Raw genomic sequence first — 12,850 nt, forward strand, 5'->3', positions numbered from 1 at the left:
CAACTTGCACTACATCAGGGACCATCAACTAGATTCATTACAGAGTCAACATGCACTACATCAGGGATCATCAACTAGATTCATTACAGAGTCAACATGCACTAAAATATAGATTTTTTTTTATTCTCAGAAAACTTGGGCGGGCAAATAAAACCACCAAATTCGGCCCGTGGGCTGCCAGTCGGGGAACCCTGCACTACATGATCTCCCTGCACTGTGAACTGTTAGCTCTGCCTTGGTAGGAGATGAAACCCCTCACACACTGTTTCAGTTAGACATCAAGGAGCTGCCAGGAACCCTTTCTTGTCACATAATCCCTACACCCACCTGATAACCACCACCCTTCTGTAGTAATAACACTATCCCCCGTAGTGCTGCTGCTGGCTTGGGCTCTATGGACTACCCAGGCCGTAGAGAGCTGTAGAGAGGTTAGGGTGTGCAGACTGGAGTTCCAGCCCAGCACTAACACACCTGACTCAACTCATCACGGTTTTGATTAGTACCTGTATTTAGATTAGAGAAATGTGATTTAAACACACAGGGGAATATGCAGGTTAGCTTTATGAATGGGGGGGAGTGGAGTGGAGTGGACACTCCTGTGTGTAGTACAGTAGCCAACATCTATCATCCCTCCTTCCTTCCAGCTGTTCATCCGTTCATAAGTAAGGTGCCATGACAGGACACATCCTGGACGGCTAGAGGTGTGAGTCTGAGCTGCTGTCTGGGCTAACACCTGGTTCTGTCTCAGACAGTCCTGTCTGTCTGTCTCTGCACACACACACACACACACACACACACACGCGCACACACACACACACACAGACACACGCACGCGCACACGCACGCACACACACACACACACACACACACACGCACGCGCACACAAAAGCCCTCCTCAATCCCTCCTTACCTCTCCCCTGGTACAGGGGTAAGCTCCAGAGTATTTGGAGGTGCAGGGGGCCCTGTCCAGCACTGCCTTTCCCTCCTCCAGTCCAAAGGTGGCGCTACAGTTCCTGGCATAGTACTGCAATGTCTTCCAGGTCTGCCCGAAGTCCTGCGAGCGCTCCAGTGTCATGGCGGTAGGGCGGGATGAGCGGAACACCATGATCAGGTGGGTGAAGATGAATTCTGCCTCCAGATCCAGCTGCAGAGTCTCAGACTCCACTTCCCCGGACGACTGCCACCAGGTGTTGGGGTGGCGGAAGGAGGAGTCGGCCATGGCTGCAGCCAGGTGGGCCTGCAGGGGGAGGGCCGCGTTGCACTCCCCACACCTGGCCGGGGGGCAGGGCGCTGTGGAGGAGGAGGGGTCAGAGTAGGAGCAGTAGGGCTCGGTGCCCTTGTAGCCACACACGGTCTGGGTCAGGACCCTGCGACCTAGCGCCAGATTTCCCATTCGGGGGTTACACGCCTGGCTCTCACAGCGAGCGGCTACCCCCCCTACACGACCCACATCTACAGGAAGAGAGAAAGGACAGGTTATAGGAGACGGGCGAGGAGGAGGGTGAGGGTGTGTGTGTGTGTGTGCGTGTGTATTTAATCTAAACTTGAATCTAAAATCTTGACTTGAACGCTTCAGTGTGGACTTTGACACAGATCAAGTTTTGGCCAGCTATGGGAGGAGGATGTGCACTCCAGACGCGTTCCAGATGCATTGCGTGTGGGATGTAAGAACACTTTCTGGGGTACACTGCCATCTTTAAGAGTCCTCTCCACTGCCAACATCTGTTCACAACGGGGGTTCATGTTTTTATATAGCACAAAAATTCTGTTTATAATGTGGGCAGGTATTCAAAATACATTTTTGGCAGTCAACAATGGATGGTAGCTCACAGTAGCCTTCATTGTTATGGGTCTTTTGAGGTTATTACATAGTTATAAAAACATATCGGTGTCTTTGTGTTTCGTTTGAAATCATTCTACATTATAGAGAAAATCTCAATGATATCATGAGACACGAGTTTCACCTCCACACAAATAGAATGTTGACCCGAGGTGGTCAACAGAGCGGAGCGTGAGGAAATACTTTTGTCTCTGTTGCTGCATTTATCACGCGTATTGTTCCGAGACAGCGGGAACGCTACATTGTTGCACACAATGAATACACTGCCTATGAATCCAATTCGACTAGAAGCAGGTTTTTTTTTAAAGAAAAAATACAAACCTGCAAGAATACCAGATAGTCCAGTGCAGGTAAAAACAGCAAACAAAGTCCACATCATAGTTCCGACCCAAGAGTAAGTGTTCCCAAGAAGAGGTTAGCCTATGAGAGAACTCGAGAGCAGCCTTGTGAATAGGCAACGCGACACCTCGCTGGTGTTATTCAAGTGGCAAATAGATGCAAGATTTCATCCGCGAATGTAAAGCCAAGGTTCAAAGCCAGTGTAGGCTTCACTTTCCCTTTCAATAACAATCAGATATGATCAAAGAAGAACAAAGACCCCAGTTGGACTACACAGCCGGTTCAGACACCCAGGGAAAAGTATTCCATTATTCCGCTTTTACTTCTGCAAAAGCCGAGGACTGATTTGCGTTCTCTCGTATTCGTCGGGACCTTCTACCTTAGAGTTAATTTGCTTGCTAATAGCCTGAAGATATACTGTGAATCTACTATGGAATACTGAGAGAGTGACAGCGGGCTTGCGGCTCCGCCCCGTCTCTTTGCATTTTTCTCTTTAAAGGAACATTCCTGGCAGTCAGGGGCCAGTTAGTGTCAGGTCAGAGCTGGCGCGCTGTGGTCATCCTAACCTCTCCAATCCACAGACACTCATCCGGATAAAAAAAAATGAAATGCGGTAAAGTTTACTGACACTTCGTTTAAACAAAACAAAGGAACGCAGAATAACAAAGCCCAGGGTCCAGAATTATTGATGCTGGTGAGCTGAACGGGATTCACATTGGGGAAATAATTGCCCCCTTTTAGAAAGGAGACTAACCACGTTTCCAACCAACCTTTAAATGCGAATAAAGTAGGCCTATGTGTCGGATAAAAAATTGACAACAGGCCTGATGGAAACAGCTAATTTTGTCGGTAAAATATAAGGTTGGATATTTTTGTGTAGGTAAATGTATTATGCGAGAAATGAAGGTGGAAACGCGTTTATGCCCAAATATTGATATAACCATCATATCGAAGTAAACTTGGAGTCGCGGGATGACATGTTTATGTGGTCATCCTACTAGGACTCAGGAAAACATGCAGTTTATTAGGCCACAGATGAAATAAATGATGATGAACTTCACAGGGAGGTGAAAGTGCAAGGTGATGAGCTTGATGCTACTTTCCAATAAATATCGAGGATCTTATTCTGGTGATTTGATGAATCCATGCTTGGCTCCCGTTTGACAAATTAAAATAATCTCCCTCTTTTGTCCATAATAATCTCATCATGTAGACTGTACCCACAACTGCATCTGCGAGCTGGTGGCTAGAGCGCACGTGCCTATACCAGAGTGGCACATTCGCTTTATAACATGTTTTGTGACATCAGTAGAGTTGAAAATACAATGGAAACCCATTTAACTTTAAAAATGTTAATATGTACATGTGAATTTAGACGCAACAGTTATTTTTATGTGCACTATGTCATCACACACAGACTTAGCACAAGTCAATTTGATGAAAACACATCAAATGCGCATATTTTATTTATGCATATTTTTGAATATTCACAAGAAAATATGTTACCAATTGGATGGAAACCTAGCTAGTGACTCCCTTTAAACTAAAGTAACTGCCCAGTGTTTCCAGATTTCAATGAAATATGACCTATAATAACTTACAATATGAGTGAAATAGTTTTCCTTCCAAGATTTTTTATTAACTATGTTAAAAAGCAGCTTTTCTGTGTTGGAATGGTATGGGCATACCCCAAAAACAGAATGGTGTGTGTGCACTGGGCATTATAAATTTTCACGCAAGGAGACCATTGATTGGCCAACTCATCCTCCCAGAGAGATGACGTCATGTTATATGAGGAAATAGCAAGCATTTTTTGAAGTGTTTTTTCTCCAATTTATGCTTTGGCCACAAATACGAGTGTAGGATGAGTCAAAGCGATTAATATTAACTTTTAAAAGCGAGATTTTTACTGGGCACTTACTTTAAAATTGTGGAGTTTGAGGGCCTCCTGAGTTACACAATGGTCCAAGGCACTGCAGTGCACTGCAGTGCTAGAGGCGTCACTACAGACCTGGGTTCGATCTCTCTGCAATAGGCTACACGCTTCCAAATATTGTGAAATTTGAACTAAATCAATAACAAACAGTGACTGTGTACATGCTGCCCTCGTGTGGTCAGTGCTGGTAATGAGCATTATACAGTGGTACAGTAAAGTCATGGAGCTGCATTGGTATTCAGGAATGATGTGGGGCTCTGACCCCCCCCCCCCCCCCCCCCCCTTTAGCTCAGTGATCTCCTGCTCTAATTCTTTGATAGGCCCTCAACCCGCCTCTTCTCTGCTGCTTTCTGCTTCACCTCAATGAGCCCAGCATGGCTACTCTCCATGGAGCACACCAGAGCAGAGCTGCATACTGTCTAATATCTCTCATTCTCTGATTTGCTGAGAGCTCTAGTTCTCCTGGATTATATCCTGCACTTCTGTTTCCATCTTCCCCATGAGTCTTCCTCCCTGCATATCTTTTACACAATAGACAATGGGACATGTCAGTGTTATCCTCGGTCATGCATGCAGCAGCTCATGATTAGTGATAGTTTAACTATCCTTTAACAGTATAAGAGTTTTCCCATGATACATACCTAGGTGTATGTCTGTCCATACAACCTGACACACACACACACACACACACACACACACACACACACACACACACACCTGGACATGCTCACACAAAAATATTAACATTGATGTAAGGACATCAGTATTTCAGTAATGTAAAGAGGGTTTAGTGTAATTTCAGAGGAATTTCCACTGAAACCATCCCTTGCTGTTGGAAGTATTATTCATGATCTCAAGTTCAAACTTGCCAAATGGTTTAGTAACAGTCGAACGCTTCAAGACAGAAAAATGAATGAGAGCATTCTCCAGACTGGCAGTGCGTAAAGAGAGCTGCCAGACAGACCCAGATATGACAGTTTACCTCTATGCCATAAGTTCTTCATGCAATTCCAGACAAAATGTATTCATTTATTGAAAATAAAGAAACATTTTATTTGAAACGAAATACAGATTTAAAATCTTGTTTCAAATAGTTTAATTCAATCATAATGACCTTGGACACCAGTGGTTTCTATTGATGGGTCACTCCTCCTGGGGCATGGCCGAAGACTGGGTTTTGGCTTGAAAACATCAATTTGTTTATTTGCTGCGTCACATAGAAATTAGTAAAGCTTTAGCTAGGTAGATTACATCCAATGATAGCAAATAAGTCACATCATAGCCCAAAGATTTTGGGGAAGTGGACCGTGGTGCAGTACTCAACACGATACCCACTATAACCGCCAGAGGGCGCCATTGCCCCATAGTTGTTCAGTTAACCACACATGGGCAGTCTTTTGAATAAAATGCAACCATTTGAAGATGGACATGGATAAGTTTAACAGTTTACTGTCCTTTATTTATCTATAACATTTTCCGTTAAAATATCTGCGGCAATGAGCAATGAACATGAACATTTAAATAATGTCTCTTCATTTTTGCCCCTCGGTACACTAGGTGGCGGTACATAAATAATTCGAGCTCTTTTTCTCAATCGATTAACCTTTGTTTTGGGTCAAAGTTGAAAGGCTCCAGCTTCCTGGTTTCGGCGGCAATGCGTACAAGTCTGGACGTTTTTGTATCGAACAGATAGTAAAATACTAAGATATAATAGCACCACATTTCGCACAGCAATGGTGAGTGTTGATATGGTTGGTTATAATAAAATTGCCAGGATCTTTTGAAAAGAAAAACGGATTACAAGTTGAGTTGGGTGCCTTTTTCCAGCAAGCTAACGTTATCCCATTCATTCATTGCAGTTGCAGTTGCATTGAGAGGCAAATAAAGTCATGTTGCAGATTGAAATCTAATATGCGTTTCATTGCATGATGATAGACGTCTGTTCTTCCCTACACATGGGTCTGAACGTTGTATTTTGTTCCATTAAATTATTACCCATAACAATAATCCCACCTTCTTCCTGTTGCTGTGTGTGTGTGTGTGTGTGTGTGTGTGTGTGTGTGTGTGTGTGTGTGTGTGTGTGTGTGTGTGTGTGTGTGTGTGTGTGTATATAGAGTTTACCTCTGAACCCCAAGCCCTTCCTGAACGGCCTGACAGGCAAGCCGGTGATGGTGAAGCTGAAGTGGGGGATGGAGTACAAGGGTTACCTAGTGTCTGTGGACAGCTACATGAACATGCAGGTGAGGGAGCACACCTGTACACCGGTGCTTTTAGCAACGTGGGTGTATTTACATACGCTAGCGTTGCTTTTAGTTGAATTTGGTTGCACAAAAACAGTCAAAAGCCAAAAGTTAAAAACAATCCCATTTCAGCTTACAGTGCAGACGGGCAGGACGATTGGTCATTATGACTGGGAATTTGAGACAAAGCATTGTATTATTTAACAGACTTTCCAAACGTGGGTCTGTTTTAGACCCACTTCCTATCTGCTTATCTCATATCAAAATAAGTCTCCCACAAGTTATTCATTTTTGTCCACTTATGCTGCAGGTACAATACTTGTATTTTGCACCTAACCTGGACAGTGTGTGCCTGGTGCAAATAAATGGCGATGTAAATTTGTCATGTTTTTGTCATTGGTTTCGACAGTTGGCGAACACAGAGGAGTATGTGGATGGAGCGTTGGCTGGTCACCTTGGAGAAGTACTTGTTAGGTAAATAAGAGCCCTCTTTTGGATTCTTTAAAATGTTGCCTTCTGCCTCTTGTCCTTTACTCCTGAGGTGATCGAGATCGGCAACGACTGCATTCATGAAATACCTACCTCTTTTAGAGCAGTGATCTGGGGTGTATTCATTCGTGTAGACTGCTTCAACAGAAAGTGTTTTGCTACAAAAACAAGTTTCATATTAGACAAGATGTTTGATAGTGGCTGTTCTCAGTGTAATTCTCTTCGATCTGAAGTGCGTATTCTCTACCCACAGGTGCAATAATGTTTTGTATATTAGAGGAGTGGAGGAAGAAGAGGAGGACGGAGAAATGAAAGAATGAGGGCGAGGATGAGACTTGCAACTGAAGATCTGGATGAGTGTTGTTTTGAATCTTTGTTTTTTCATTTTCGCTATGTGGAAAATGGACTCTTGGTAAGAAAGTTAGCTTTATATAGGTGAAACTTTCAAGAGCAATTTTTTTTTTTTTTTACTGTTTATGATCCAATATGTATTATATCACTGTATAATAAATGTAAAAGATAGTTATTGTACCCATTCCTAAACCTGCTGTCTGCTGGTATTATTACAGGTTTGTGAGGGAGGTGATTGATGTGGTGTCTCAACCTTATTAACAAACACTACACATTGAACAGAATTTGTCAATCAAATGTACAGTATTCCTCATTTCCAAAGCCCCTCCCAGACTTGCACTTTGAACACCTGTTCTCCACACATTTACTTTTCTCCAAACCACTAGAAAGTGACAGCGAGGTGACAGAGGTGACTTACAAAAGTAATTCGCATTTTTAAGCTTCATTTCGACTATTTCAAAATGTCTAACAAACTTTTGGTAAAGAACGCGAAACAGGTGGTTTTAATTTGCAACAACGGGGAGAAGTTCCTGACGAAGGAAGGGACGCAAAAGCTTTGTGTGATTGAGAACAGTAGTTTGGTTATCGGGAGGTAAGTTTTGGCTAAACCAAACGTTATTCCACCGCAAACTATTGCTTAAAAGAGCTGTGTTTTGTTCGTGCAGCGACGGTCTGATAAAGGATATTGGACTAGCGAGCACCATTGATTTCCAATATGCGGGGTGCTCGTTTGATAAAGTAATCGATGCAACTGGCATGCGTCATTCCAGGCAAGTATCAGTGCAATACATCATCCTGGACAATAGGGGGCGGTAGATCTAGGCGTGCACGAAGGCGTAAACATGGTTTGTGCTATCTGGGATCCTTAACCCTAACCATAACCCTTTCCTAATGCTAAACTTAACCCGTACCATTTTAAATGTACATTTCAATGGTGTAGGGACGTCCCAAGGATCCCGGATAGCAAGGGCCGTGTAAACATGCAACCTTGGCCACGTTTATTTGACAAACGTTGTCGAACGGTGCAGATAGAAATGCCATGAATAGGGCTGACGTTATTCCTCTTTCTACATGTCAGCACAGGAGGTGGGTGGCACATTAATTGGGGAGGACGGGCTCATGGTAATGGCTGGCGCGGAATCAGTGGAATGTTATCAAACACATGGTTATGAGCCGTTCTCCCCTCCACAGCCTCCTGTGTGTCAGAGAGCCATGTTTGGCCTACCTGGCATATTTGAATGTTCCAAAATGTTTGGTCCTGCCAAATCCTCGCCTGTTCTATTGATACAAATATTTGAATCATTGGTTTAGTGTTCTATCATGTAGAGAATTAGGTTTTATAGAAATGCAGCTGTGCTCATTGTATTATTACGTTTCAGGATTGGTTGATGCACACACCCACCCCGTATGGGCTGGAGTCGGGGTTCATGAATTTGCCATGAAGGTAAATATGACTTCCATGGGTCCTGTCCCCTCTGCCTCAACAGCTTGTAATCTGACTCACCTTTTAGAGTAAAAGTAAAGGTTTGTATGGTGTTTACACAAGCAGCCCAATTCTGATCTTTTTTCCACAAATTGGTCTTTTGACCAGTCACATCAATCATTTCACACGAGATCTGTTTCAGAGGTGATCTGATTTTTCAAAAGACCAATTAGTGAAAAAAGATCAGAATTGGGCTGCCTGTCAAAACGCAGCCTTGGTAATGCTGTGTGTGCTGACAGTTGGCTGGTGCCACTTACATGGATGTGCACCGTGCCAGAGGAGGGATCCACTTCACAGTGGAGCACACCCGGGCTGCTCTTGCCTCCACCCTGCTGGCCTGTCTGACAGGCAGGCTGGGTCGGATGCAGCGGGCAGGCACCACCCAGGTGGAGTGTAAGAGTGGCTCCGGCCTGGAGCTGCAGACAGAGCTGAAGATGCTGGAGGTCATCGAGACGGCCAGACGTACCCTGCCAATCAATATATCGTCTACCTACTGTGGAGCACACGCCGTCCCTAAGTACTGAACACACACTCTCTACACCAGTGGTCCCCAACCAGGGGTACTTGGTCTATCCACAGGGGGTACTTGAGATGACTCATAACACCATAGACTTGCTGGTGAAATGCACGTGAGGGGGTACTTCAGAGGTACTCTGGTCAGAGCAAAATTCAGTTGATGGTACAGTAACAGAAAAAGGTTGGGAACCACTGCACTACACCATGTTGAACACTACACCATGTTGAACACTACACCATGTTGAACACTACACCATGTTGAACACTACACCATGTTGAGCACTACACCATGTTGAGCACTACACCATGTTGAACACTACACCATGTTGAACACTACACCATGTTGAACACTACACCATCCTGAACAGACACCTCCATTCCACCCCGTCGTGACCTCACATTCACCCACACCCATACAGCTAACCCTACTGACTTTCGTCCTCACTAGGTGTTATTAAATACCCACCCCTTCTGATTCTTTCCCAGGGGTAAGACTGTTGCCGAGGCGACAGCAGACATCCTTCAGGTCCAGTTGCCGCGGCTGCGTGAGCGTATGTCAGCGGGGGCCCTGAGGGTGGACAACATAGATGTGTTCTGTGAGCAGGGTGTGTTTGACCTGTCCTCCACGCGCTCCATCCTGCAGGCCGGCCTGGACATGGGCCTCAGCATCAACTTCCACGGAGACGAGCTGCACCCCATGAACTCTGCACAGGTACGCATCATCAACCTGCGCCTCTCTACTGTCACTGTGGTAACAACTGCTTTAGTACCTGTACGTATTATTTAAGTGTCTCTGGTACCGTCTGTTAGGTTCTAATTCTGAGTAAAAAACATAACGGACATTTATGAAAGTTTAACCAAGTTTATTCTACCCAGAGAATCAATACAGCTGCATTAGACGACATATTCACACAAGCACTGATATTTAACCGTTCCTCATAGGCTCCTCCTACCCATCTGTACAAACATCGTTCTTTACTGCTAGGCAGGACACTAGTGATACGGGTCATAAACTTTTATTTCTCCCTTAAGGTGACCTGACCTCAACCCCCCTCCACCACTAATCCATGGCTCTCTCCCCTTATCAATGCCTGACCTGACCTCAACCCCCCTCCACCACTAATCCATGGCTCTCTCCCCTTATCAATGCCTGACCTGACCTCAACCCCCCTCCACCACTAATCCATGGCTCTCTCCCCTTATCAATGCCTGACCTGACCTCAACCCCCCTCTACCACTAATCCATGGCTCTCTCCCCTTATCAATGCCTGCCACATGTAATCGCTTCCCTGCGCTCAACACATTCCAAGCTTAGTTGCACACACTATATACCTTCCTCCTATAACCCTTAACTTCTGGTGTAGACCCTCTAAACCTCAGCACTCCCTCAGTGACATGAATAAGTATCTTTCATATTCTCAGAACCCAACATGTCCATCTCACTTAACCATTCCTGTATTGTGTGTGTGTGTGTGTTTTCTCTGGTGGTGCTAGCTGGGGGCAGAGCTTGGTGCCTTGGCTATCAGTCACCTGGAGGATGTGACAGATGATGGCATTGCTGCCATGGCGACAGCTAAGACCGCCGCCGTCCTGCTCTCAACCACCACTTACATCCTGCGGTTGCCCCAGCCACGGGCCCGAGAAATGCTGGAGGCCGGGGTCATTGTTGCCCTGGGCAGTGACTTCAACCCTAATGCCTACTGTTGCTCTATGGTGGGTACCAGAGGACGGGGGGGGGGGGGGGGGGAAGATGGAGGGGGCTGTGGGGATAAGCTCAATGAGTTAGTGGGAGAAGGTAAAAAGCCTATTCCTCTATATAGCGATCCCTCTCTCATCTCTTTATCCCTCTCTGTCTATCACAGCCAGTGGGGATGCACCTGGCGTGTGTCAACATGAGGATGTCCATGCCCGAGGCTCTGGCCGCCTCCACCATCAACGCAGCCTACGCCCTGGGACTCTCTCACGCGCACGGCTCCCTGGAGGTCAACAAACACGGCGACCTGCTGGTCCTCAACGCACCACGTTAAAGTTGCTGTCAATAAATACTACTATATTGTAAGAGCTGGCTTCATTTAGTGGTCAGACACCACAGTGTATGTTCCAGTTGACCGTTAAGTCATCTAGCTGCTGAAAGGTTATCTTGTAGCTGTGGTGAGGGCTGTGCATGGTGTTGTCTAAAATGCAGTAGCTGTTTGAATAGAACCGATTGGTTTGTGTGAGACTGCCTAAGGTTGGGTTGACTGTGTGAGTGAGACTACCTAAAGTTGTGTTGATTGTCTGTGTGTGGCTGACACTTTAGTGTAGACTGACAGTGTTGTGTTGATGGTGTTGTCCGGCGGGTGAGAGCATCTCATCTACCAGTTAGGAGGACACCAGGAACTGATCCGCTACGTTGTCATCAGGGGCAACGTCGTCTACAACAACGACAAAACCATGGACTTCCAACTCCAAAATTGGTTTTGGATAATTGTCCTTCCCCCAGACATAGTCTCACACGGCCCTTAGCCCCATGGCCTTGTGGACAGGGCTCGGTGGCTTTATAAATGGACACAGCTCACAGTCAAGGTTTTGTAAATAGACAGTTAATACCAACCAGATATTCTATGTCTTGGTCAGTGGGTTATGTGGTAACATTTGAGTATGGGCTTTGAACCATTGTTTCTCCAATCTCCAAATGACTGTAGAGTTGGGTAGAGTTCATATCCAGTAAGTGTTTGTTAGGTTGGAGACCTTCTGACCCTTGGTTCCTCTCATTCTGGCTCTGTTGATCTTTCACCCTTCAGCTCTACAGCCCTCCCCTTCCTGTCTCTCTGAGGTTGTAGGAGAGTTAGTAAAGCGAGGTGAGTGAATCATTAGTGAGGAAGCTCAGCCTATAGAACATGGTACTATCTTACAAGGGGACTGTGCTCAGTATGATCCGGTAGCCAGTGTCTGAGGGTAAGAGAAAGCAGAGAGACTGCTCTTGTAACCTTTTGTAGGTTTTGAGTACTGGGAGCTGGATGGGAATCATCATAGTTTAACCATTGGCGTGTGGTAGACAAGGGAGTCCTCCAAGTTGAACATTGAGCTAAACTCTTGTAAATGTTTTGTTTACAAACATATTTATGTCAAATATATTAAGAGATGTTAAGGAGCCGGTGGCCCAGTGGTAAGGAGCTCACCCTCCAACCATAGGATCCTGGGTTCCAGCCCTGTGTGTGGCACTGGAGCAAGGTTGCAAGGTGCTGCCACTCAAAGATGGTTATGGGGAAATGGAGAGTTGCCTATAGTTAAAAACTAAGTGCCCATTTTTTTCAGGAAATTTTCTCCACAACCACTGCTTTGAAGTCACAGGGACCCTGCAGGAATTAACCAACCTCTCTTATTGCTCCAACCATCTTTGTGTGGCAGCCGCCCCCCTTGACTCACAGTCCCAATGGGCAACCATGAGCCAGCAACAGGGTATGAACCTACAACCCTGTGCTTATGGGACAAGATCCTTACGCCAGAGCCACCGACTCCTACACCCTCCCCTCTGTATGTTTGACATGGAGAATTGTTGAAACGTACATAAAAGCACAAGTGATGAGGTTTGGACCCATAACCTCCAGGTAGGACATGCTCGCGGAGTGGAACTGACCTTCCACAGATTTGCATTATTTTCCAGATAACGCATA

General features: G+C 45.5%; 2 protein-coding genes and 1 pseudogene across 2 annotated transcripts in view; 2 read left to right on the plus strand and 1 right to left on the minus strand.

Annotated features, from left to right (window-relative positions):
- LOC115180337 (netrin-4-like) overlaps positions 1-2,603 on the minus strand; it is a 37,463-nt gene extending 34,860 nt beyond the window's left edge. Inside the window, exons 1-2 of the mRNA XM_029742353.1 lie at positions 2,162-2,603; positions 911-1,452 (exon numbers count right to left, since the gene is read on the minus strand). Of these exons, the coding sequence (XP_029598213.1) occupies positions 911-1,452; positions 2,162-2,219 (600 nt within the window). The 5' untranslated portion in view covers positions 2,220-2,603. The remainder of the gene's footprint in view (positions 1-910; positions 1,453-2,161) is intronic.
- A 3,123-nt stretch (positions 2,604-5,726) lies between these two features.
- On the plus strand, positions 5,727-7,387 carry LOC115180441 (small nuclear ribonucleoprotein F). The gene is made up of 4 exons (XM_029742524.1): positions 5,727-5,851; positions 6,230-6,355; positions 6,765-6,829; positions 7,098-7,387. Exons 1-4 carry the CDS (start codon positions 5,849-5,851, stop codon positions 7,162-7,164), a joined length of 261 nt encoding a protein of 86 aa, XP_029598384.1. The 5' UTR covers positions 5,727-5,848; the 3' UTR covers positions 7,165-7,387.
- Positions 7,388-7,458: 71 nt separating this feature from the next.
- LOC115180442 (probable imidazolonepropionase) lies at positions 7,459-11,914 on the plus strand (annotated as a pseudogene).
- The last annotated feature ends 936 nt before the right edge of the window (positions 11,915-12,850 follow it).

Source organism: Salmo trutta, chromosome 40, assembly GCF_901001165.1.
Source record: "Salmo trutta chromosome 40, fSalTru1.1, whole genome shotgun sequence".
Lineage (NCBI taxonomy): Eukaryota > Metazoa > Chordata > Actinopteri > Salmoniformes > Salmonidae > Salmo > Salmo trutta.